This window comes from Tachysurus vachellii, chromosome 15 (assembly GCF_030014155.1).
Source record: "Tachysurus vachellii isolate PV-2020 chromosome 15, HZAU_Pvac_v1, whole genome shotgun sequence".
In the NCBI taxonomy this organism is placed as follows: domain Eukaryota; kingdom Metazoa; phylum Chordata; class Actinopteri; order Siluriformes; family Bagridae; genus Tachysurus; species Tachysurus vachellii.
The window spans coordinates 17,626,131-17,653,992 of record NC_083474.1 but is presented as its reverse complement, the minus strand read 5'-3'; the positions used below and the strand labels follow the sequence as shown (position 1 = coordinate 17,653,992).

Here is a 27,862-nt window from a genome sequence, read left to right as displayed (position 1 = left end):
TACATACTGAAAGATCATTAGGCCTGTGGAGGAGTGGGTGAGCTAATTTTGTGCATACTCTGCCCAAAGTAGGAACACACTCCACTGATGCTGATGATCTGTAGTAGTGTTCTGAGATAGTGGTTGATTTCCTGGTTGAGCCTTTCCACCTGTCCATTAGATTGATGGTGATAGCTTAATGTAAGACCGACATTGATGTTCAGGATGTAGCAGAATGCTCACCAGACTTGGGAGGTGAATTGTGTTCCCCGGTCTGATACAATGTCCTCAGAAAATGGGTATACAAGAAATACCTGGTGAAACAAGGCTTGGGCGGTTTCCATGGCAGTGGGTAGGCCTTTTACAGGTAAGAAACTGCAGGCCTTGGAGAAAAAGTCAGTGACGACAAGGATCGTGGTGTAACCGATGGATCTAGGAAGGTCCGTAATGAAGTCCACAGAGGTGGGACCAAGGTCAATGAGGTACTATATGGGTAGTGGTTTCAGGAGCTTGTTGGGGGGCTGGTGGCTGACTTTGGTTTGGGCGCATACTTGACAGGCTTTAACATGAAAAAAATTGGAGCAGTGAGTCCATTAGTGTACAAAAGTATTGTAGGTCCATTTGGGTGTTAAAGTGAAACTTTATATAATCAAGTTTTAAAATATTTTTCTTCTTTATTTTTTGTTCTACTGAGTGCTTACATTTTCCTTGTGACAATTAAAGGCTAAATCTTGACTCTTGACTTCTTATTTGACAGGTTACCCAGTGTTTCCACCATTCAATGTTCTTTTAATGTTTGCATTTTAATCAGGACATACAGTATCCAAAAATTATGTCATATTATAGTGGATGCACGATGTGAATGCAGTTTAATCCCGGAAGGTTTATTGCCCTTAGTTTTCCAAGCTTTTTTCCCATGACAGGTATCCATGGATCTGATCACTCAAGCTTTAAAAAAAGGACTGGCCATAAACTGATAACTTATAAAACAGCAAGCTGAACTAAATTATTATGACTTTCCTTATTCTGAAATGAAGGGCATTTAAAAAGAGCATAATATATACTTAAATTGTGCAATATATGGTTAAATACTGTTGACTGTTGACAGCAAACTAGTTGTATTTTTATAATAGTTATTTTTCTTTAAAAATCTGTCCATGCTTTTGAAAATCTTTGTAAGAATTTGCAAATTTTTCTGTATTTTTAGGTAATTTCTTTTTTGCCACACAACAAAGACAACGATAATGGAGTCTAATATGTCCATATATACAGCACTTCTTACTTTGGAATCACTGGACATTTCACCAGCTTATAATTTACCACTGTTCATGTTCGGAACCCTTACATATTGTGCCATTTTATTTTTCAACATTACCTTACTTCTAATAATTGCTTTGAACCATAATCTTCATAAACCTATGTACATACTGTTATTTAACATGCCAATCAATGACATTGTAGGTGCTACTGCTTTTTTTCCTCAGCTGATCTCGAGTATACTGTCACAGAATAGATCAATTACGTATTCTGCATGTTATGTGCAAGCCTTCATGACACACTTGTATGGATCAGGAGCACTTCTTATCCTGACCGCTATGGCTTATGACAGATATATTGCCATTTGTTACCCATTGAAATATAACACCATAATGTCTGCAAATAACTTGTTCAAGATAATCCTTACATTATGGATCCTAGATTTTGCATTGGTTGGTTTTCTACTTGGTCTGAGCTACCGACAAGAGATTTGTAACACAAGAATAGTAGACAGTTTCTGTAATAATCCAAGTTTGATGAAGCTTATATGTGGGGATGTAAGATTAAATAACTACTATGGACTGTTTCTTACAATTTTTCTTCAAGGAGTATCACTGCTTGTAGTTTTGTTCACATACATCCAAATCCTATTCACCTGTATCTCTAAAAAACAATCTGATGCTAAAAGGAAAGCACTTCAGACATGTGGCACACACCTAGTTGTTTTCTTATGTGTAGAATTCAATGCATTATTTGCCTTAATTTCACACAGATTTGAGAATGTATCCCAGTACTTAAGGAGGGGCTTTGGTGTGTCTGTGATGATATTTCCTCCTTTTATGAATCCTCTAATATATGGATTGAAAACAAAAGAAATTCGAAAGAACGCTTCACTTTTCATACATAAAAAGATATCTCAGTCATAAAACAACCAAAACACATTTTTAGTGTGAGGTTTAATGTTAATTAATTCAATATACTGCAAAAAGTAATGTAATGCAACATTTATTTATTTAAATATTTATAATGTAATGCTTTAGGATTAAAAAAAAAGAAAAAAATGTAAAACAAAACAAGGTTAGCTTTTGTCTAGTTGCTATAATGAAATTGAATAATCATATTTTATGTTTTAAATATTTTATGTTTTATACATTTTTTAAACTTTTTATATAAATGGATCAAGGTCAATCAATCAAGGTTGCTTAGCAAAAATTATTGTACTATGGCATCACGCTAAAGAATCTCTTCCGCAATGTAAAAGTGTATTTTACATGTATTTTATGTAACTTATTTTCTTTTTTCTTTTTGTCTTGTTCCTTATATTAGCATTGGGTCTGTTTCTTATTGTATTATTAAAACAATATTCTCCTTAATGATCTATGTTATTGTATGATGATTGACCTTACCGTGTTTTATTTTTTCATTTTCTCACCAATCTCTACAACTATCCAGTGCATGCCAAGCTCAAGGGCCCAATAGTGCAAGCTTGTTCATGCTGGGATTTTAACTTTGCACCTTTTGATCAGTAATTCAGAGCCTTAATCACAGTACAGTGTGTCAGCAGTGCCCCTCTAAATCATTTACTTTTTAAAATAATTTTTTTTTTTCTTTTTTCTTTTTTTTTTTTACATAAACAATACAATAAACCTGGCTGCTCTTTGAAAATGAACAAGGAGGGTTAAGGGCCTTGCTCTAGGGCCCAAGAGTGGCAGTTTGGCAGTGTTGGGTCTTGAACCCTGACCAACAACCCAGAGCCTTAACCACTTGAGCCACCACTGTTAAAAAATGAATAAAGAGCAATGAACAATGACAATAACAATGACCATGACAATTCATTCATAACTATATAAAATGATTACGTCTAAGAATACATTTATTAATTAGCCAGTTAGTATAGGAAATGGGGCTAAACTGATAACAATGCAGAAGGATGCAGCCTCCTCAGTAACAATAATAATTAACTGTATTAAATTTCGTCCCTGTTGAATGTTACTGTTGATGCATTGGTTTCTAGTGTAGAAGATGACCATGTAGAAATCTGTGTCTCAAGATTCAACTGTTTAATTAGTTCATGTTTTAAATGCTGCTCTAATGAATACATCTCAAACTTCAACATTCTGAACATGTAAGATCTCATTTTGTGAGGTGAAATTTGTCTACAGCTGACAGAAACAAAAAACAGAATATAAGAACATTTATCTGAGACCTTCAATTACTTTTAGATGATAAGTATTTTGTGTTTTGCTAATCATGGCAGTGATTGGTACACAAGCCACTTTCGAGCTTTAATTACAATAGGTTTAAGCATTGCTCATGATAGTTTATGATTGATAAATTCTAAGCTAATTCCAGAATATCCATGAGAAAAAAACACTCAAAATCACAAAGTGGTGTTGGGGGAGTGAGGTTTTGTTAGCCAAATGTTTCTGCATTTGGTCCATATTGGTCCATATTGATGTCAATCAAATAAGAAGGACCTATTAAAGTTTATACAGCGTTTGTTTTCATCATAGCCAAGGTAGATATCTCTAAAATGTTAAGTCATTTTCTAAATCCTTGAAGGGTTAAATACCAAAACAGTTAATGCATTTTGACGATGACAACTGTGTCCTAATATCTTAACCTTTTCACGTTTTTTTTATTCTTTCCTGATGGACAAGTGAATGATTTATTAAACCAGGAAGGATGTTAACGTTTACCTAGTTTTATTAAAACTATTCTGTATGTCATATATTACAACATAGTACATACAATAAACACACACAAACACACATACAGTATAGTGTACATACAGTTGTATGCAAAAGTTTAGGAACCCCTGACAATTTCCATGATTTTCATTTATAAATATTTAGGTGTTTGGATCAGCAATTTCATTTTGATCTTTCAAATAACTGAAGGACACAGTAATATTTCAGTAGTGAAATGAGGTTTATTGGATTAACAGAAAATGTGCATTATGCATCAAAATGAAATTAGACAGGTGCATAAATTTGGGCACCCTTGCAATTTTGTTGATTTGAATACCTGTAACTACTTAGCACTGATTAATAGGAACACACCATTGGATTGGTGAGCTCATTAAGCCTTGGACGTCATAGACAGGTGCATCCAATCATGAGAAAAGGTATTTAAGGTGGCCAATTGCAAGTTGTTGTTCTCTTTGACTCTCCTCTGAAGAGTGGCAACATAGAGGCCTCAAAACAACTCTCAAATGACATGAAAACAAAGACTGTTCAACATTGTGGTTTAGGTGAAGGCTACAAAAAGTTATTGCTGAGATAAAAGCTGTCAGTGTCCACTGTGAGAAACATAGTGAGTAAATGGAAGACCACAGGCACAGTTCTTGTTAAGGCCTGAAGTGGCAGGCCACGTAAAATATTTGAGAGGCGAAGGATGGTGCGAATGGTCAAAAACAGCCCACAGACCACCTCCAAAGACCTACAGCATCAACTGGCTTCAGATGGTTGTGGGGCTGTGTGGCCAGTGCTGGTACTGGGAATCTGGTTAAAGTTGAGGGTCGCATGGATTCCACTCAATATCAGCAGATTCTTGATAGTAATGTTGAGGAATCGGTCACAAAGTTGAAGTTACCCCGGGGATGGCTATTTCAACAAGACAACGACCCAAAACACTGCTCAAAATCTACTCGGGCATTTATGCAGAGGAACAAATACAATGTTCTGCAATGGCCATCCCAGTCCCCAGACCTGAATATCATTGAACATCTGTGGGGTGATTTTGAAGCGGGCTGTCCATGCTCAGCAACCATCAAACATAACTGGACTGGAGATGTTTTGTAAGGAAGAATGGTCCAAAATACATTCATCCAGAATCCAGACACTCATTACAGGCTATAGGAAGCATCTAGAGGCTGTTATTTCTGCTAAAGGAGGCTCTAATAATATTGATGTGATTTTTCTGTTGGGGTGCCCAAATTTATGCACCTGTCTAATTTGGTTTTGATGCATATTGTGCATTTTGTGTTAATCCAATAAACCTGTGTTAATCCTGTGTCCTTCAGTTATTTGACGGATCAAAATGAAATTGCTGATCCAAACACCCAAATATTTATAAATAAAAATCATGGAAATTGTCAGGGGTTCCTAAACTTTTGCATACGATTTATACATTATTGGTTTCTGCTAAAAAAAAAAAAAAAATCACAGCAATTTGTTGCCTTTGGACTAAATTCTCTGAGTTTATTCTGACTACATTTGAGTGTGAATGTATGACCACAAGATATACTTTAGCACGTTTAGCAAGTTAAATGAACTTTTTTCTGTGTTGAATTTTCAGCTCTTTTTAAGAGTTAAAAATAAAATCCTGAGGAGTTAAAATTCTACTAACATACAGAGTAAAATTCAATTCCTAAATCAAATTTTTTTGAATAATAACATTTGCATAGTCTTAAACCTAAAACAATAAAATGGTTTCAGGTGAAAATAATTACCAAAAAAACCCAAATACATTTACAGCATTTGGTCGAAACCCTCATCCAGAGTGACATAAATTTATGCAATTGACGGTAAAGGCCCTCAGGGGCCCAGGAGAGGTAGCTTGGTGAATCTGGGACTCAAACGCACAGCCTTCTGATTAGCAACCCAACGCCTTAACCACTGAGCTATTATATCCAAATAAGATCAGTATATTCCTCATGGCATAAAAATAGTTTAATAAAGTAAAATGATAATTTCATGTTTAACTCAGCAAAATTCGTCTCCATAAATTTGTTGTAAATACATTGTTTTATATAACAGTGATTTATGGACGAATGTCTAACATGTTTCTTTTAAGTGAACATAACCTTTTGTTTTTTTAAAACTACAAAGAACGCTTTTCTAATGTCTTTTGTTTTTACCCCATACAAAATAGGATTAACAATTGGAAGGATTGTAAAAGTCAACATACCAAATATCTTTTGTGCATTGGGGTGTACGTTTTGAAAACGATACGAAAGTATTGCAGTAATAGAAACTATTTCAAACATAATAAATGAACTTAGTTGTCCTAAACATGTGTTTAAAGCCTTAAGTCTGGCATCAGGTTGTGTATGGTAAATGCAGGCCTTAAGGATTTGTACATAAGAGAATACTTGAATGCTCACGCTAATGACCTGCATCAGTCCTGTTATTCCTAACCCGTAGATGTTGTTCACAGTAAAATCACCATCACATGACAGCTGTAGCAAGGATGAATTATCACAAAAGACATTCATAATAAATGCCTTACATTTTGGAAATCTTGCCTGTAAGGAAAACAACACAAAAATCAAGACAAAATCAAGGCCCCAAGCAGCAGTTATGACTCCACAAACTGTATAATGATTCATTATTGAATTATATCTGAGCGGTTTGCATATCGCTATGTAGCGATCAAATGACATGGCTGCCAGGATAAAAAGTACACTACCGCCATACATATGAAGCAAAAAGGCTTGTAGGACGCATGTGGGGTAATAGACCACATTTGTTTGAGCTACAATATCCACAAGCACCCTTGGAAGTGCACAAGTGATTCCTATTAGATCTGTCAAAGGAAGGCTGAACAAAATGTAAAACATTTGTTTGTGAAGACTTTGCTGGGTAACAATCAATGCTAAAATTGTTACATTACAACATACAGCAAAAATATAAATCAAACATCCAGCCAGAAATACAAAATGAACTGCTTCTGGTGAGACATCAAACTTAGCAATTTGAAGAGTGAAACTAAATGTGTTGTTCCAAGTTTGAAGCTCCATTCAGAATCTGTTGAAAAAAAAAAGTTACTGATTTGTGTGCACATGTCCCTATAATATGCCATATTCACAATTTTGATTACTCAATCAATTTATTGACTGTTAAGAAATAGATACGTCTGTTATGTTAACCTTACCTTGTAAAGGATCATCTAGTTGTGTTGATAAATGTGAATGACATGATACATTTATATGCATGTGTCCTCCACAGAACACGCAAGTCACCAGAGGATATCAGCAATGTTTACTGACTAGGTTAACAATAGGACTCATGATACATGTTAGCTTAAAGCCCATTAGGTAGGTTTTGTGTATTAAGAAAATTATACAATAAATTACCGTGATTTCCGGACTGAGCACACCTGAATATAAGCCGCACCCACTGAATTTAAAAAAAAAATATTATTTTGAACATAAATAAGTTGCACATGTCTATAAGCCGCAAGTGCCTACAGGTACACTGAAACAAATGAACTTTACACAGGCTTTAACAAAACACGGCTAATAAAAAATTAGCAGTAAACAGTACCCTACCAAGAAAGTCATTGGTCACTATCTTCCTCCTCCTTGAAACCACTGAAGTCATCTCCTTCAGTGTCAAAGTTAAAGGTAGGGTCTCCAATGTTTAAGAAATGCTTCAGAAAACTGAGTAGGACCCGTGTTAATATAGGATCAGCTTTCCAGCGCTGGAGAGAACTGAAGGAGCAGGAAGTTGGCAGCATTTTCACAGATTGGAGTTTCCCGAGTCAATAACTCCTGAGCTAAATGCTGTTACTACACAAATAACACCTCTTTTCTATTGTAGTAATGCAGAGAGTCAACTACAACCACGTTTTGCTAGTAACAGCGTTTAGCTCAGGACTTATTGACTCGGGAAACTCCAATCTGTGAATATGCGGCCAACCTCCTGCTCCTTCAGTTCTCTCCAGCGCTGGAAAACTGATCCTATATTAACACGTCCTACTTCTTGCCTTATCGTAAGCCTTTCTTAGCTTTCTTTCTTTGTTTTTATCCTCCATGTCAATGTTAAAACCGCTTCCTGCTAATGTCACACATGCGCACTGAACACTCTCTCAAAAAATTGAAAGCTGGAAAAATATTTTATATTTTAGCCATATTAACAATATTAACATATAAACAATATAGTTTAAGCCGCAAGGTTCAAATCATGGGAAAAAAGTTGCGGCTTAATACGGTAAACACTGTCACACAAATCATTATCATTATCATCATCATCATCATCATCATCATCATCATCATCATCATCATCATCACCATTTCTTTTGGGCCACCACAATTTTCATTAGATTAATAGCTTCAGTGAAAGATGTGGAATGCCTTATGTGAGATGTCTATTTCTGTATGTTTGTGGCTTAGCCATGTTCTTTACATTTACAACATCCAGCATGATGTCTGTCTGAAAATTCTGGGTTTATCTCTTCCTTTTCTTTTTAAATATGTAAACTATACTGCCAGACAATTCTTTCCCAAAATAAGTGGATGGGTGAGGTGGGGACTAACTGCCAACTTGATACTATGTTTTTGTGAACATCCTCTTGCACACATCTCACCTTCTCTTGATGTGATGTACCCAAAGCCTGACATTGAAGCGTTGGTGAATAGAGGGCTGATCCTGGCTTAAATCAACTAAAGTGTGGTATGTACCCTCTTGGACACTAGTCATGGAGCTAACCAGTATGAGTTACCTCCAAGCTTGTTCAGTGATCCCCACCTCCATAAACTGGCACTGCTGTTTAAAGCAGCACCGACACCTTCATAAAGTGTGATCTTAATCTTTTATATTCTTTATACGTCAGGGCTAGATGGTAGGGTGTTGTGGCCTAATGAGAACAATTCAAAAAGGTCACATCAACAGAAAATCTCTAAACCGGCGGCATCATCACGCTGAATTGGAGCTTCTATCATGGTCAAGGGAATCATAAATAGCTACAAATACCATTTGATTTTAGTGCACAATCAATCGAGTGTCTGCTTGTACGTTTAAGATGGAAAGGAATTTCACCTGTCAGCATTACAATAACCCAAAACAGACATCCAAAATCACTAAAAGAATGAATTAACCAAATTACTTAAACAATGCTTTAGTTTGTGTGCAGTCATGCTTTATCTAAGTTCTAATGAGTTTACCTTGACGAAATCCACAGTAATTTGGTGTTTACATAATAAAGATGGGTTTTCAAGCCTGGTTTAAAGTTTGTATAGACAAACTGGTTACCAAGAAACCAACTGGTTAATTTATTAACAACTTGCCCGGTTAATTGTTGGAAACTGTTGAAATATTTTGACCTTTTGACCTCATGTTTAGCAAACTGGAACAGTGCTGAACATTCTGAGAATCCTCTCCAAATTAAAGCATAATGGTATTAGCATCATGTTGTGCAGACTGCTGGCACAATCTTGAAAGATTTGGTAAGAAGTATCAAATGTCCCAGACCTGTCCCAGTCAACTTTTAACTGTGATTGTTGCCAAAGGTGATTCTACCATGAACTAGGGGCTATTTAAAATCAAAGAAAAATGCAGGGCACCATTTACACATGCAGACACATACAGGGATAGTTTACAGTAGGGTTCTGTAAAAACACAGCAAGGCAATCCAAAGCGTGAGCCAATTGCAAAACCTGAATATTAAGGGCCTTGCTCAGGGTCCCAGCAGTTTCAGCTTGGTGGACCTGGGATTCAAACTCGTGACCTTCCGTTCAGTAGTCCAACACCTGAACCACTAGGCTAGCATGTCCCTCTGCATAACCTGCTAACCCACTGCACAGTAATAATTAATAAAATTATGCATACATTTTCATTAACCAATTTATCATTGTCATGGTTATTGTTGCTCTAAAGCCTATTCCAGGAAACATTGGGCCTGAGGCAGAAATTAATGGTATGACCACTCCATTACAGGACACCCTGTACACACATTCATTATTATATATTACATAAATTTCTGAAGGCTTAAAAACAGTCAGCCAGATATCAGAAAAGCTATTAAACTATTAAAATCTATTAAAATGATAACCATTAACTTTAGAATATTAGAATCCTTAACAACATATGCCATAATGTCACACCTGTTGCTTTTCCTGTCTTCTGATATGTTTTTTAGCAAAATCTTGCATCACCTGAACACTAAGGTTTTCATTAATGAAGCAAATGGGGAATTCCATTAATGAGGCGGTAAGCAAATGGTAATTAAACTTTAGGGACCTGTTCCTAGTCTCCAAGTTTCCCTCGTGTGCATGGAATATCTACTAATAAACAGTGTTGCTAATAATGCCTTTGGGATGGGGTACCTTGAGATTGACTTTAAACATGTTTAATTATTTATTTATTTAAGGATTTTAATACGTAGTTGGTTGGAAAGTGTAGTTATCCTGTAACATGTTCAAATATGCATTATGGGGTCACTGTATTAAAATAGTGGCACTAAGTCTTTTGCTTGGAGTAGTTGCAGCTAGAAAATTTTAATTGCATATCTAAACTAATTATTCTTTTCATTCTTTAATGACTATTTTTTATTCTGGCTAGGGTTATAGTGAATCCAGCCTATAACAGCAGCACTGTGTGCAAGGCCAGATAATTCACCCTGGATGAGACAAAAGCCCATTACAAGGCACAGTGCACACATGTATGTAAACTCAATTACATCTAGGGGCCTGCAGGTGATTAAAAATTAATATGTGCTGCAGGGATCATCTGGATTATTTGTTATAGCTGGACTAGTATTTTGATGTCAAGGCAGCTGCTAATGTTAAAAGGTTTCATGAACATTTTACACTTCTTGAATGACTGTATAAGCAAGGTGAACTCCAGTCACGTTGATCTTTGTTTCTGATCATTTCTATTGACATTATTATTATTATTATTATTATTATTATTATTATTATTATTATTATTATTATTATTATTTTATGTTTTACTTATTGGAATATATATTTGAGAAAACATACAGTATGAGACGAGTAGGTTTTGGAGTCACTTCCTACCCAGTGAAAAGCTTTTTTGTGATGGTGGTTGCCATTTATATGATTTATTTCTACTACTAGGCAAGAATATTGTCCTGGCCTACTGGGACTAAGGGGAAATTAGTTTTTCTATTAGCTGGCAGGGACATGGTCAAGGAACTCTAGAGAGGGCTTGGAGGAAATTTAATTATGCTATGGTCACTGTTATCTCTAAAGTCTTTTGAGTATTAGTATAAGCCACCTGTGAATAGGAAGGATCTTATAAGCAACCCTAATAGCATTCTGAAAAAGGCCTTAAATGCCACTGAGGCCCTTAAACAAAAGACTCAAATTGCTCTATTAGCATAAAGAGCAAAACATAGACTACCTATTGTATTAGGATGTTTATGCATATATCACTTACTTTTGATTAGTTTTGCAGTTTTTAGAACATTTTTTAACTTTGCACTTTGATTGGATTCTGTTTTATGAACATTAGTTTTGAAAAATGTGCCATATGCCATCCTGGCCCCCACACTTTTTTCACTTTACATGCTCCCATTGGGGGATATTTTTAGAAGACACAATATAGCATTTCACTGCTATGCGGATGAATTACAAATATATCTACCGTTAACTAATAGAAACAGTCTAGAACCTTTATTGTTCTGCCTTTCTGATATTAAAGCATGGCTGGCTTCTAATTTCTTATTTCTTATCAAAAACAAGACGGCGGTTGTAGTGTTCGGCCCTAGAGGAGCAAAGGGCGCAGCAGAGTTTAATCTTGGCCCACTGTCAATGAAAGTTAAAGAATGTGTTAAAAACTTGGGTGTATTTATTGATAGCTCTCTGAAGCTGAACACACAGATAAATCATGTTGTAAAGTCTAGTTTTTTCATCTGAGAAATCTGGCCAAGATGAAATCTTGTCTGACATTTAAGAGTCTCGAAATTGCAATTCATGCTCTCATATCATCAAGACTGGACTATTGTAATTCGTTATATAAAGGAATTAGTCAAGCCTCTATCTTACGGCTGCAGAAGGTTCAAAATGCTGCTGCAAGATTATTAATGAATATTAAAAAACATGAACACATCACTCTGTCCCTGGTCTCCCTGCACTGGCTTCCTGTACAGTACAGGATTGATTTTAAGTTACTTTTACTAGTATATAAGTCTCTGCATGGCTTTGCACCATCTTATTTATCAGATTTGTTAACTGAACATCAAACGGGAAGAACATTGAGATCAACAACTCAAAATTTACTTAAAATTCCAAGGACCAAGTTAAGCCGGAAAGGGGATCGTGCATTTGCGGCAGTAGCACCTAGACTTTGGAATAGCTTACCCATGTACGTCAGGGATGCTGATTCCGTACACATTTTTTAAAATACAACTTAAGACATACTTGTTTTGCATGGATGGGGGCACGGTGGCTTAGTGGTTAGCACTAAGCCTCACACCTCCAGGGTTGGGGGTTTGATTCCCGCCTCCGCCTTGTGTGTGTGGAGTTTGCATGTTCTCCCCGTGCCTCGGGGGTTTCCTCCGAGTACTCCGGTTTCCTCCCCCGGTCCAAAGACATGCATGGTAGGCTGATTGCCATCTCTGGAAAATTGTCCGTAGTGTGTGATTGTGTGAGTGAATGAGAGTGTGTGTGTGTGCCCTGCAATGGGTTGGCACTCTGTCCAGGGTGTATCCTGCCTTGATGCCCGATGATGCCTGAGATAGGCACAGGCTCCCCGTGACCTGAGGTAGTTCGAATAAGCGGTAGAAAATGAGTGAGTGAGTGTTTTCCATGGCATATCCCTCTTGTTGAAAAATTTTTTATTATTACTGTTAATGTGTGTATTGCTATTATTACAATTGTATTTATTTCTTTTTTATACTTCGATGTTATAAAGCACATTGGTCAACATGTGTTGTTTGAATAGTGCTATACAAATAAAGTTGACATTGACATTGACAAATGTATGCCACAGTTCGTGATTCAATCCTCATTTCAAGGACGTTGAGAGAAGCAAGAAAGATATTTGTTGTATTTTTTAAGCAGCGCATAGCATTACAGTAGCTTGCACATATTTTACCTCGGGGCAAATCAGCAGATGTTTGATCAACAGAAACATACACACACACACACACACACACACACACACACACACACACACACACACACACACACACACACACACATTTATTGGTTAAATGTGGTTATTATTCAATTTTCATTAATTTTATTCAATTATTCAAAGAGCTTTCATGATTCATAAATAAAGTCACACGTAATAAATCATCTTTCAGACAAAAAAGGAATGCTGGCTATCAAGGATTGCTAGGGAAAAAAAAAAAACTAATATTTTAATACTCTAAGTCTAAGTTTCAAGAACTGGTGTATGTTCTCCCAGATGTTTACAAGCCAGTTTCATTACAAAAAGGTAACTAACTACTGTTTTTTTGGCATTAGAAAACATTAACAGTATCATTACCTAATAAATGAAAACATAATTTCCCTAATCATGATATTTGGCAGCAAGTAAAAAAAAAAACTCACATTATAACTTTAGTGATCAAATGCAGGCCCTGCATGTGAACAATAATCAGATTTTTTGCCATCTAAGCTGGAATAGTGAAGACCAGCAAACAAGCTTGTAAAACTTTATAATAACTTTCATTATTACATTACATTACATTAGAGACATAAACAAATTGGAAATGAAGTTCAACAGTTGAAAAAATGTTTACAAATGACACTGTGTGAAATAAATGTGCACATCGAATTTATATGGCAATTCTAAGATTAAATGTAGGTTTATTAGCTCTAGAATGGAAAATTTGCATTAGACAAACAACCACAAGTGTGCAACAACTTGCCAATCAAGGTTAGGATCAACATGATGGGCGACAAAGTTGAACACAAACACGTCTTGGTAGTAATTATAATGCTTAAAATTGTTAATTGTAAAAGCCATGAATATATCTAATGCATGGCCAGAGTGCGAAGAAAAAGCAACAAATGGTTAAAGAAAAATCTTCCTGCCTCTGCTGTAAAATCTAAAATAACAAAAGAAATAGTTTCATGAAGACAAATAAACTAACCTGATGGTTTTGAGCTACTGCATATAAATTACATATGGAGAAGTTTTAAAGCAGCAAAATTCACAAATGTACTTATTTTATTTACTTTCCTTACTTATAGATATAAAATACTGAGAACACTGTGCTCATTTATCATAGCATGCTAGGTACATTATGCTGTTTCCTAAAAATGTTCTGTTCTCAAAATTCCTGTAATTTGCTACTTCTGTAATTTGTTATGTGCTTTCTTATGTTTCTTGTTTTTTATTTTTTTTTAATTTTATTTATTTATTTTTTTATATCTTTGATCATTTGTTGTTTGGTTATTTAAAAAGATGTATAACATATGTGTAAACATATAATATGACTATTTTATTTCTTTATTCTTAAAACAGAGAGAGCTTAGCTGGTCAGAATGTTCTGTCTCTTATGTATGACAGGTGTAGAGGTAAGTGCTGCTTAGATTCCAGTTAGGGGGAAAGTCCTGACTTGGATGACCTTTCAGGTGCTTCTGCATGGTGACCAGGCTACTGCAGAACTCTAAACACAATGTGCATTGATATGGCGTGGCACCCCCATGAGTACGCAAGTGCTTGATCATAGCAGAGTAGTCACGTGACCGCTGACCACACAGCCGACACTCAAATGGCTTCTCACCTGGACAAATAGCGAATGAATGAGAAAAGACTTATTACAACTCATTAACTTCAACAGTCAGAAAAATGTGAAGCTGATGTAAAGACTTTATAGCTTAATAATGCAAGTGATAACAGGAATATTTTTGTTCCATGGCATTAAATATAACTATAAGTTGAGAAAACATTCTAAATAAATAGAAAAAAGTACATTAAAGGCAAACCACTGTGGTATGTAAGGGATAAAACATTTTGGCACATGCTGTTAGAGGAAAATAATGATCATTGGGGCAACTCTGGTTCTTGATGGGCTGCATTACACCACCACTTTATAATTGGTCATACTGCCCCTATCCTGTCTTTCAGTGGACAGTTGATATTAATCTAATGGTGTTTCATCCTATTATTATTATTATTATTGTTGTTGTTGTTGTTGTTGTTGAGATTTAAGAGGTAACTTAAATATATTTTCCACACACTAGCATAGGCCAAACACATGCTTTCCAAGTCACTGCACCACAGAGCATCTTATCATTCTCAATGCTCTCTTCCATACTCCATATACATATCTAGTGCTAGGGTTCTCAAAATATTTGTAGTCATGGAATAAATGCCACTAAACCCTTCAGTGAAGATTTATTTCTGGAATGATCAAACAATTTATTCCAAATGGGACTTAAACATGCCAAGTCCCTTTGATGGGTGATTCTACCACTTAGGGCTTGAGCATCAGAACATTTTACCTAAATATAAATATAGATGTATTAAAATAATTAAACAACCGATATGCATATGAGGTTATTTGTGCCCGTGTACTGTGCCTCAAGTCAAGTCAAATCAGGTTTTTATTGTCATATATATCTGACGCAGTACACAGTGAAATGAAACAACATTTCTCCAGGACCAGTGTGCTACATAGAACAAAGACAGAGCCAAGGACTTACGAAAGTTAGTCCTTGCCACATAAAGTGCATCTGTGCAACCTGGTGCAAACAGTGCAAGACAAGACAAAAAGACAGTGCAGGATAAAAGACAGTGCAAACAAATACAAGACATTTCACAAAAGACATTACACAAAAGACAATACACAAAAGCAGCGCCAACCAGTGTAAATACCTGTATGAACCCTGAGATGTGTATCTAGCTGGTGTTTCAGACTGAATCTCTTGTTGCAGTTTTTGCACTGGTAGGGTTTCTCTCCTCCTTGACCCCTTCTTAGTGAGCGCAGTGTATGCTTCTCTCTCATATCTCTCTGACAGAACTTGCACTCTCGAACAATCTCCACTAATCCTGGGAATAAGAGAGAGAAGGGTGTTCAGTGAAGACTGATAATTGTAAACTCTATAAAAATAAAGTTTCACTGGAATGACTCTACATTTTTTCCTGTTCTTAACATTTAAAGTAACATCTAAGGAAATATTTTAATATAATTATCATGTTACATCACACACATACATAAAACTACAAACCTGACAGTAAGATAAACATTGTAAGCTACTGTAAATACAACTTAATCATATAATATTATAATTCAGGCAAATGAAAGCTTGAATTACTATGAATACATCTGAGTTAAAGGTCCTGTCTAAAATTATTTGACTGCCCAAACTTCATTTTCCAACTTGTTTCCAGACCACAAACACATTCAGTGCCTTGGTATAAAATTCAAATGTATTCTTATAATTGTTTGCGACTAAAACTTTATTGCGTCAGCCTCTCATTGCTAGCATGATCACCACAAGTCAAACGCGCCTAAAATGAGGTTGGAGTTTACTCATGTACTGGTCATCTCATGACTATATCTTGCCATTTCCCCTATTAACACAAACATGTCTGAGGTGCTTTGATGTGGAAACAACACCATTTCTGTGAGCCGGCCTCATATGAGACAAAAAGGTGTTTGTATTTGTAAGTGTTTTTCTCAGGCCACACCTGCAGCTGTCTTGATGATGGATTTTGAATTAAAATAACGTTGGCAGCAAACAATGAAATGGCTTGAAAGAAATAAACAGTTTTTCTGTGGACAGCAGAATAACATCTTAAGCACTGTATACTCTATACATTTTACTACTCTCTTGTAATTTCAGATAATGAAAAATACTGTTTAATGAAAATGCAGTTTACTTGTTTTGGCATGTAAGTGGCAAAAGATAAAGTAGGTGACTGTGGTCAATTTACTAACAGACCTAAATGACACCAGTTTCCACTCTGAACTAGCCTATTTCTTTATACGAGACAGGTTAGGTCTATCTATCTATCTATCTATCTATCTATCTATCTATCTATCTATCTATCTATATTTGTATATTAATCTTTCTATCTATTCCAAATATAATTACTACCACCTTATTATCTCTTTAATCATGCGAACATAAATTTATATCTTAAAGTTTGATCCTGCTTTATATTAAATGGCTCTTTATGTAGTAAGTAAATAAACTATACACACAACTTTAATGGAACTGAAGTGGATATTTGCAGTCTTACAAATAGATTACTTTATTTATTTTTTTATCATGATCATATGTTCTAGGGATGCAACACTATCTGTGTCTGTAACTATTTTAACCATAAATGGTTGTGGTTTAAGACCTTTTTTTTCTTCTTCTTCTTCAAATTAAATATGACATACTGCTGTAACACTGCTACTTTCGGTGTCTTGTAAGCTTAATGTTTGATCATTTCCTAACAGCTATGCAGTTCATAACTGACCACTTGCTTGCAAAAACCTGCAGCTCATATAAGCTTTGTGTTGCATCTCTTGTGCTTTTTTGCACACCTCTATTCTCAACTAGATGCAATGCAAACAAAAACAAAAAAAAAATACGTTACATTGCAAAAAAAAATATGTAGGTACAAAACTAGGAAGAGTCATTCCAAAGTTGCCATACTATGCTAAGGGGCCCATTTTTAGATAAGCACATCCTGTGGCAGCTTTCAGTGTGCAACCTTCTGTACTGCTCCATGTGTCCTCACACACACACACACACACACACCACATCCTCTCACACACAAGTCAAATGATGAAGAAAAAAAAAAGTGGTTAACACATTTGTCTTTGTTTAGATACCAAAACAGTTTCTGAGAACTATGAACATATGGATGGATGCCGGTGTAACTTTGAACTATATGACAAGAATGACATAAAACTTTTTGGAGGGTTATCACCTTCTGTTATACTCTCTGAATCTTTTTCATATACACACACACCACACACACACACACACACACTCACACACAGGATGCAGTACAGAGAAAAAATCAAAAGGAAGCGATGAAAACAAAAACATTAAAGTTCCCCGAGTGTGAAAGTACCACTGCATATTGGATTCTAGTTTATATACATTTCAATCTATCCATCATGCACATATGAGGGTGATAGGTAATGTCCATGATGTTTCCAAGTTGTTGTAGTATGCTTGTGGAAAGTACTGTACGGTCTCTACTGTCAGGCAACCGCAGTACTGCAGCAACGTACTACAAGAGAAAGCCACAACATGCTATCTATCTATCTATCTATCTATCTATCTATCTATCTATCTATCTATCTATCTATCTATCTATCTATCTATCTATCATGTTACTAAGTAACCATTAAGTCCTGAAGACCTACTAACAGTTAAAAAAACCTGATAATGGAGACTCGTTACAAGAATTTCCAAAAAATCTCCTTACAGGAAACATCTTAATATATAATTTTTTTATGTAAAAAAAAATATTGCATTCTTTGTCCTTTGTGTTTAGTGTTTGCAGCTTGCAGAAGTATGAGCATATGCTGCTACTATCATGTTCAGTTTCATCTTTCAATATTCTTCATACATCATTCATCTTATGCTTGTTTTTAATCAGGTCACGAAACTCACTGGCCTCGCTATCAGCTCCTTTAATCGTTTTAAACCTAATTTCCTTTATTGTTGTATTGAAGATAATATATGTGCAGTATTTAATGTTACTCAAACACCTCGGTGTAGACTAAGTTTGCAAACACTGTTCATTTATGTGTTTAATTAGGAATGCATAGGCAAATTCAGTCAGCACACGTGTGTACTGTATCATTTACCTGATGATGCTGACCTGCTGCTTTGTCTCCAGGCATTTTCCACCAGTGGCTTGCTGCAGTGTCTACAATGGCTCTCCTTATTTGACTGTACCTTTGACTTACTGTAGAAAGAGAGGAAAATATGTAATGAGTGAGTGAATGCGGCAAAACTACCATTACAATGGCAAAACAGGCCACTTAATTCGAGGCGAATAAATATGTAAATACTGCAGAAAATAAATGCAATAAATATGGTGACTAAATATGTGTTATATGATATGTAATAGCAAATCAGCTATTGTGAGAACAGTGACAAACTTCCTTCCACTCAGAAATTTAATTTTACAAACTAAAGAAAATCTACAAAATACAGACTTTCCTGAACTATAAGATGTTTCTCAGTTGCACACATCACATCCAGAAGTAAGATTCCAGAATATTCAAGTCTGCCAAAGGTGAATTTTGAGTATTAGTATTTCATTTCAAGCTAAATTGATTAGGCTTATTTCCATTTTGCTATGACACAGAAATCCAAAATCAAATTGTTACATTTTACTATGTGAGGAAATCACAACATGTTGTTTATTAACTGCCTCCGAATATTACATGATCTTTGCAATTTCTATCTCTATGTACGTATGTACGTATGTTTGTATGTATGTATGTATGTATGTATGTATGTATGTATGTATGTATCTATGTTTTTTCCTCCTCGATGTATCATAAATATATTTTTTTGTTTCCGTAATTTAAATAATAATGAATAAATTACTAAAGAAAAAATCGAAGGAACATGGACACAACGACTGGCACTCACAATTATGTATTGTTAAACAATAGTGACTCATTTTCAGCTATGCAATGCGTGGTAAGAAGTCTTCATCTTCCAAATCGAAGGCAAAAACAAAATAAACTATACAAAATATGGGGAAAAATTCCACCCACAAGAAATTTCCAATTCAATAAGTGGGCTATTCAAATATGAAGTAAAACATCCAACACGCACTAAGTGAAGGAGAGCTGAAATGATATTAGATAACATAACAAAATTAACTAGAAATAAAAATTTTTAGGGGACCCAAGTACATCAATCAAGTACCATCAATAATCATAAGAAAATACATAACATGATATGACAAAAGGCTGAGGCTGATTTCTGTTTAGCGCAGTCAGTGGATCCTTGCAGCCTCATCATTTGTATCAGTTTGTTTGATGACACTGCGTGAATTATCCCCTAGATTTCATTTTAAATTGGCCTGATGGTTTTTAAACTTTATTAAAACAATTGTAACACCATCAACAGTGATTGGGAAGGCATATGTGAAACACAGTTGTGGGTGCTCAGTGTCTATAATTAAGAAGTGTCTATTACCAAAATGGAGAAGAGAAGAAAATAAAAGTAGAAAGACTGAGCACTAACTCTCTCTCTCTCTCTCTCTCTCTCTCTCTCTCTCTATATATATATATATATATATATATATATATATATATATATATATATATATATATATATATATATATATAATATTTCATGAATGAGACCTTGTGATAACACACTGCTAACACTATTACTCAACTCTATATATACACTAAATGTTTTAGACCTACTATCTCATTTCACAACCTGCCTTCACTAGAACTGTGGTTCATTTTCTATATTTCTTTCAGCTATTGTTTGTTTATTGAATCTGATTATGAACTGGTATGAAAGAAGTGTTGTCAGAAACCCACTGAATGTGTATATGTAAGAAACAAACAGTGGCTAAAAATGAGACTGAAACAGTACATAGTGCTGTGATGGAGATGAAAGAAGACTTTCATATTTGCCATTTGGGTAATCGGGGGAATGAAGGGAGCTCCCCTCAATTTCTCCATCCTTATAGTAATAGCACTTTTTGCTCCATAACACTTGACACAAAGGAACTGAGTGGGCAGTACAGTGCAAGAGTTCACACTGACGTACAGTGTCTGTGTGAGGTTTGAGCATGATGTGTGTAGGAGTGCCGATTAGCATCTGTTCTGTATACGTTCTTCAGATTTAGTATCAAGTAATCAAACAATTTTTTATGATTAAAGCAATATGTCATTGTTATAATGTATAAATAAAGAGTTGCTGTCTATAACTATAAATAATAGTAGCGTTTGCGATTAACTCTGTGTAGGTGGAGGGTTGTCTAAGGAAAACGTGTCTGCTGGAAAGACAGTGTCAGAAAATTTATATTCATACAGTAACAAAAGTGTAGTTAAGACTCACACAATTTACAATGAAAATCAAATGAAATAAAATAAAAAACGCTACATATTTAAAGCCGTACATGTTTTTAACACACTGCTAGATTTACTTTATTCCTTTAATTTCTTTTTGCTTTTATGGATTTGTATGTCACATAAACATAAAAAACCAACAAACTAATAATTCTAGCAGTTTTTATAGTTCTTTGTAGTTTGAAACAGATTCCTTAAAAGCATTTATTTATTTTTTTTATCAGTGCTTGATAAAGCGCTGTAATAATGGCCTATATTTAATTCCTTGATAATAAAGTGTCATTATTCATTATAATATATGTACTCAGAATTATTTACAAAAACACATACACACTGGGAAATAATAATTTCTCTCTCTCTCTCTCTCTCTCTCTCTCTATATATATATATATATATATATATATATATATATATATATATATATATATATATATATATATATATACATACATACATATTATTATTATTATTATTATTATTATTATTATTATTATTATTATTATTACTCAGTGTGATCATACCTTTCTCGCTCCTGTGATGGCAGCACTGCAGTGATAGGGTCAGTCTTACGTTTGACCTCTGGGACAAGTGTGCTATCGAGAGCCAGTGGCCTAGGACGTAGAAGATGTTGATGAGGATGAAGCAATCCTGTGTAGCCCACTACAGATGAGGGCATCTGGAGCTGGAGAGATTGCTGTAAGAATGGGTACATGGGTGTAGGGTATGAACACGCAACCATGTGCTGGAATGCCATAAAATCAGCATAGGTAAGGACCATATGGCGTGATGGGTTTACTTGGGGCCACTGGAGTGAAGGGGTCTGGGCCAGTGAGGGGGTGGAAGAAATGGGTTCCCTGGAGGCTGTGGGAGATGCTACAGTAATGGACAATGGGGGTTTCTGTGGTGGGGGTGACACTTTATTGATACGTTGTGACCTTTCATGGTCAAAGTGTGTCAGAGAAGGAGATTCTAAAGAAGAACTGAAAGACACTTCATCAGAAGAGGGGATTTTTTTTCTTGAATCACATTCTCCTACGTCAATGTCGGGGGAGGACCTCACTTCTTCTCTACGTTTAACCCTGTCCTGGATCCTCATTTGCAACTCACACTGCTCCATAAGTGACTGCACCTCCAGGTGCTGAGCTCCCCTGAGCAAATCTGGAAGGTCCCCTTTTGGAATTTCTACATAAGCACTGTACACATAGTCAAGGATTTGCTTAACAGTTTGTGGGGAAACACCATCAACAGTGCAGGAGTAACCTTTAGCTGGATTCTGGTTGATTAGCTGCCGTTCAAGCGTCTTACTGGCCCAGGATAGTACCAGTGCATGTGCTTTGAAAGTGTAACGCTCCACAGTGAGGATGGTGTCACACAATTTACCTGCCCTTAGAAACCTTTCAGTCTGTTGCAAAAATGGCAGAGGGCTCGGGTTGTGAATGCGAATCATCTCAGCAAAGTGGAATTCTTGAGAATGGAAAAGAATTTCAGGGGAAAGTTATTACAGTAGATGATGTGCTGAGTAATCGCCATTCAACCTAATGAAAAAAAAGGGTTGGAATTAGGAGACATTTGTGTTTACATGCACTGAATCCAGAGCAACTTACAGAAGTGCTTTTTAGTTGATCAGAATAATATCCACAAGCTAGTGCAAGCAGGTCAGGAACTAGAAATACACTCAAAAACAGCTAAAATCAGGTTAGTGGGTAGTTAGTAAAAAATAAAGTACAATTCAAGGCTTATTTATGCATGTTATCATTTATTTTATTTGATTTTCTGGGTTGTTTATTACTATGCAGTGGATGCAGTGTGTTATCAGGTTGTCCATGCATCTGTTATATCCCAATAATTAGTATGATTTTAACAAGAATCCAAACTAGATCATAGTTATAGCATTACTTTCTTCCTGTTTCAGGTGAGGCATACAAATTAGTAGGCGCTAGACAAGATTTTTTGTTGGCAGGAGCATCCCTGGTGATGCCATTTCTGTCTAGTTCTACTCTTTAACATTTTCTCTGTAGTTCTACTCTTTTTTGAGAAATTTACTGATTTAGAAACTATAACTGTTGTATTGTTTTACAATAATGACTCATAGTCGGGTATAGCACTAGAGAAAAAAGGAAAAGAACATTCTTATCTTAAGGCTCTATACAGAGAGGTGTTACCACCATTCTCTCATCATTACATATGATTTATCTGAAAAAAAAAAAACAGGCTCTATATTTACTGGCTTTTAATGTGTTAATAAATGTATTGATTAATATGTTTCTAGATGAACAGCACTTTGGTCTGGTAGAATATTTTGTCTGGTAGAGTATTCTGGTATAGTCTGGTACTGTAGAACCACAACACTAGTCAGGCTGGGGAGTTGAGGGTGGGAGAATCGTGGGATTCCACAGATCTTGAAAGTTTATATGGTCAGGAAAGGCTTAGCTACACCTAGACACAGTTCAATGGTTCTTCGCAGAAAGGTTCTTGTACAGATTTTTAGTCTTTTGTCTTGTTGAAGCGCAACAGTCTGACATGTCATCAGATTAGAACAGACTGTAGGAGGTGTTTGTCTACAAGTCTAGCCATGTCACAGTCGGAGAACACCACTCACACTTTGCATCATCTTTGAAATTGCACTCTAAAACTCGGACCAAAGCCACAGACCTCCTCAGAATGTGAAACTGTGACTAAAGCCTGAACACAGCTTCTCATAAAGCAAAGTACCAAGTTTTGTTTGATCAAAAAAATGGTTATACAGTATGTTGGTTAAGATATACATCTACTGTGGCGATGAGGCAACTAGTCTACAATGTGTAGTGATGAGGCAACTAGTAAACTGGTTTGAAAACATGGCAATATATCAAAGAATTTCCAATAAAAAATTAAAAAATTAAAAACTCCTCACCTTGCTGAATGCATAATGGAAAACTGAAGTCGAGTTCAGGGTTTAAAAAGTTTGATATAATGTTCTGGGATGGAACAGGAAATAAAAAAGTGTGTATCTATTTTAAACAACTCTTTAGCGAGATACACTAAACTATAGGACGAACTGCTGGTAAACATTTAACATTTTGCAATGTATCCACTGTAGATTGGAAACACTTCTGACAAAATAACAGTACTCTGGTCCTGATGTTAGTCAGTGAATTTCCGATTGATTTTCGAAAATTCAATGCACAAAATCGCATTTCCATTCTGCTGTCTACAATACACTACTATTACCATGTGTTTGGTATGTTCAAGAATTTGCTAAAGATGCATGCAAGAGTATGTGCAAGAGATATGATCACCTCAACTCTAGTTTGTTCTTGATAAAGATGACAATTGATTGGGCGGAAAGTGCATGAAGTGATGTGATACGTTATTTTCCAAATTACTTTAATACCAAATTCAGCATTTGTTTATTGTATATATATTTTGTATATGTTTATGCATCTTAAATAGAATTCTTAAGAATTGAAAAAAGGTAACATTTATGTAACAAACATCATCAGGCAACATTACGACAAATTGTGTTGCAAGACTTCCTGCGCACTGATAATACGACTTATGTTGTGAATATTATTAATATTATTTTTGTTTTATTATTATTATTTATGTGAGAGTATAACTGTATTCTACTTATTTGTTGTTGCTTTTTTATTTCTTTTTTTTTTTATTATTTGTACTTATTATTTTATTATAAGCATTGCTTTCTTGACCTGGTCAACCAGATCTGTTAGAAATTAACCATAAAATTTTGTTTAAAAAACAAAAATACTCACATTACATTATTAATTAGGCCTAAAAAAATACTTGATGATTGAATACTTAAATGATACAAGTAACAAAAATGACATATAAAATGAAAGATAATTATCGAATTATGCCCCTTTTTCCCAATGATGGTCTGTTTTTGGTGATGCTTTTTCCATTCTTTAATTAGAATTTTTATTTATTATATACCTTAAATAATGTACAATTTGTTTGATGTTCAGCGATTTTTCTTATTCCACTGAGTTTTTGGCAGCGTTCTTCAAATTGCTTGAGTCTGTTTACTTTTTGCATTTTTACATAGATGTACAATGTAAAATGTACAGTGTTGTTTATACTACAGCATGCACATTGGTTAGCGCTATTTTGTGTACTTTGTGTATTTTGTCTTGTAGTGTTTTGTATTGTTTGTCTGCACAGTAATTGTCTCGCACTGTTGCACTAGGTTGCACATGTTGCACTTTATGTGGCTAGGACTTAGGTCCTTAGCTCTTTGTTGTTTTTGGTCTTGATTTATGTAGCTTTATTTGGTTTTGTTGCACCATGGTCCTGGAGAAATGTTGTTTCATTTCTCCGCGTATTGTGTAAGCTAAATATGTAAGCTATTTGGAATGACAATAAAATCTTCTTCACTTAACTTGTTTATGCATTATACATATATATATATATATATATATATATATATATATATATATATATATATATATATATATATACGTATATATATATATATATACGTATATATATATACGTATATATATATATATATATATATATATATATATATATATATATATATATATATATATATATATATATATGTGTGTGTGTGTGTGTGTGTGTCATTAGAAACTTTAGCAGATTTAAATATATAAGAATGCAAACAGTTGAATAGCTAGAAAAGGTAAAATCTGGTGTAAACAGTAATATTTATGCCATGTTTAAAGGGGATTTCAAAAGAACATTATTGACACAATTAAAGGATACTGGTTATGTAGATCAAAGGAAATATAATGATTTTTTTTCCCAGACACCAAAAAACACGCTTTCCTTTCTGATTTCTTTACTTCAACAGAAGTGAAGATTTTATTTTGAAACATTTTTTTAGATGCTCTCGCATTATATACATACTTAATATACACATGCATTTTTAAAATCCACTTTAAAAATTCTTAACGATGTTGAGACAAAAGTAATGCCCTATTTACTGCAAATATGGATTTTACAAAAGTAATTTTGAAAAACAACAGGCTTTAACTTTACTGGCACTTAATGTTTTAATAAATGTTTTACTTATAAAATAATTTACTACTTACATAGCACTAATCCATATTTTGTCTGATAGAAGAACAGTAAAGGTCAGGTTGGGGCCGAGTCATGGGATATTACAGATCTTGATTGTTTATCTCGATAGTGAAGGCTTAGCTACACCTAGACAGATTTCTTTAAATTATTGAGCAAACATGCTTTTAAATTATATACAAATGCACATACAGTTGCATATAAAACTGTCAAAAATATCTTAATTCTCTTTACTAGTAATGTGACCTGTACAGTGGCAATGATATTAGCGTGTAACATCCTGCGCTACATTAAGAATGTTTCAAAAAGGAACAAAAAGTGTGAAATTGCTAAAAATGAATACTTATGATATACAAAAACATGATTACAGAAAACTTGCAGCACTATTCGAAAAACCTATGAGTAAAATTTGATCTGAAAAAGATTTGATTTGTCTCAGCACACAGCAATACATCATTGCTGTTCCAACATTTAATTTAGTTCCAGCACTTAACTCCACAGTTGTTATGCAAGTTTGTAGGTTGTGTTTAATTCATGCTAGAAATGTTAAAAAAATATAAATCGCTACAGTTGTTAAGAAATAGAATTGCTATATATAACAGCTACAACTGAAAATACTAATTAGAAACAGGATGACAGCTTACCTGTTATGTATTTCCTACAGTATATACAGTAACAACATAGCTACTATACAAATAAGAGAATAGTCCAATGTTGAATATTGACATAACTTGAACTGAACACATAATGATGTTCGTAAAAATAACCACTAATTAGCTCTGGATGTTTACTGTACCATCCCACTACTTAAAACATTACCATCCTGTAATGACTAACAAAGTTTACGCAATGTGCTCTTATTAGAAGTCATTGGCAGGTTGACAAGTTTTTACAGAAAACCAAATCTGCAAAGAAGTTTAAGTCCAGACAGAAAGAGATAGATAAATAGAGAGAGAGAGAGAGAGAAAGAGAAAGAGGCCCACAAGTAAAAAGGGGAAAACCTCTCAGCAATGACACATCCTCTCCAGGCCTGCAAACTAAGGCTCTCCACACACACATACATACATTTACAATCAGTGTGACACTTGTGCGGAAGCTTTCAAGCTGATGTTTTTCACTTAACAAGTAGCAGATAGACAGAATAGAAACCTACCGATGCATTCGAGGTTCAATGTCCTAAAGTTGGTGACAGTACAGATACACACATACACACCCGCACGCGTTGTGGCTTTACCCAGAAATTAGCCTGGTGAAGCATTAAATGTAGGTGAGTTCCAGCATGACCACCTCTGGTCAGCCCCTCCCCTCACTCAACAGCTGCCTCTGATTGGCCCATTTGGTGCACATCTGTATAAACTGATCAACTCATCTCATAGCTAAAGTTAGAGTGTTGCAGCGACGTTAATGTAGTTGAAGGAAATAGGCATCATCTGAAAAACCTCCTACGTTAGTTATCGTATCATATCGTATCGGAACAAACAAAAAGAAAAGTAATTTAGAAAACGCACAGTGAAGAATAGCACATTATTAGTATGAACATTATTAAGAATGCTTATATCTCACATTAGACACAAAAAGTGCATTCTTTTATGAGGAGTGAAAGTAAAATGCAGGTGGATACGCAGATGCTTAGTAATAAAATGGTAACAAATGATGTTTGGTAAAAAGAAAGGCGGCGAAAAGTAGGTGAATTAAAAGTAACTAAGTCATTAGTTAGATGACTGGATAATCATTTATTATCTCAGATTGAAGTGTCTCTGATTACTTTGTGCTATATCATTTAACGATCTGTCAGTTGTTTGCCATGGGTCATTATTATTGTCATTTGCGAATAGTTGTTTTTGTTACTTTTTTTTATCTTTTGTCATAACCT

General features: G+C 34.9%; 3 protein-coding genes across 6 annotated transcripts; 1 reads left to right on the top strand and 2 right to left on the bottom strand.

Moving 5' to 3' along the window:
- Nucleotides 1-1,223: 1,223 nt before the first annotated feature.
- LOC132858562 (olfactory receptor 52B2-like) lies at nucleotides 1,224-2,162 on the top strand. Its single transcript, XM_060888946.1, has one exon. The coding sequence runs from the start codon at nucleotides 1,224-1,226 to the stop codon at nucleotides 2,160-2,162; it is 939 nt and encodes a 312-aa protein (XP_060744929.1).
- A 3,866-nt stretch (nucleotides 2,163-6,028) lies between these two features.
- Nucleotides 6,029-6,979, bottom strand: LOC132858561 (olfactory receptor 52N2-like). The gene has a single exon (XM_060888945.1). It carries the CDS (start codon nucleotides 6,977-6,979, stop codon nucleotides 6,029-6,031), a length of 951 nt encoding a protein of 316 aa, XP_060744928.1.
- A 6,742-nt stretch (nucleotides 6,980-13,721) lies between these two features.
- zbtb32 (zinc finger and BTB domain containing 32) lies at nucleotides 13,722-27,291 on the bottom strand. Of its 4 annotated transcripts, none has more exons than XM_060888656.1 (5): nucleotides 27,143-27,291; nucleotides 21,468-22,481; nucleotides 18,703-18,803; nucleotides 15,759-15,932; nucleotides 13,722-14,664 (listed from the first exon to the last, which is right to left on the bottom strand). In XM_060888656.1, the coding sequence occupies exons 2-5, from the start codon at nucleotides 22,391-22,393 to the stop codon at nucleotides 14,435-14,437; spliced, it is 1,431 nt and encodes a 476-aa protein (XP_060744639.1). In that variant the 5' UTR covers nucleotides 22,394-22,481; nucleotides 27,143-27,291; the 3' UTR covers nucleotides 13,722-14,434. The 4 variants fall into 4 exon arrangements, with proteins under 4 accessions (XP_060744639.1, XP_060744642.1, XP_060744641.1 ...); XM_060888659.1 differs by lacking the exon at nucleotides 27,143-27,291 and adding an exon at nucleotides 26,991-27,040; XM_060888658.1 differs by lacking the exon at nucleotides 27,143-27,291 and adding an exon at nucleotides 26,973-26,994.
- Between the last annotated feature and the right edge of the window lie 571 nt (nucleotides 27,292-27,862).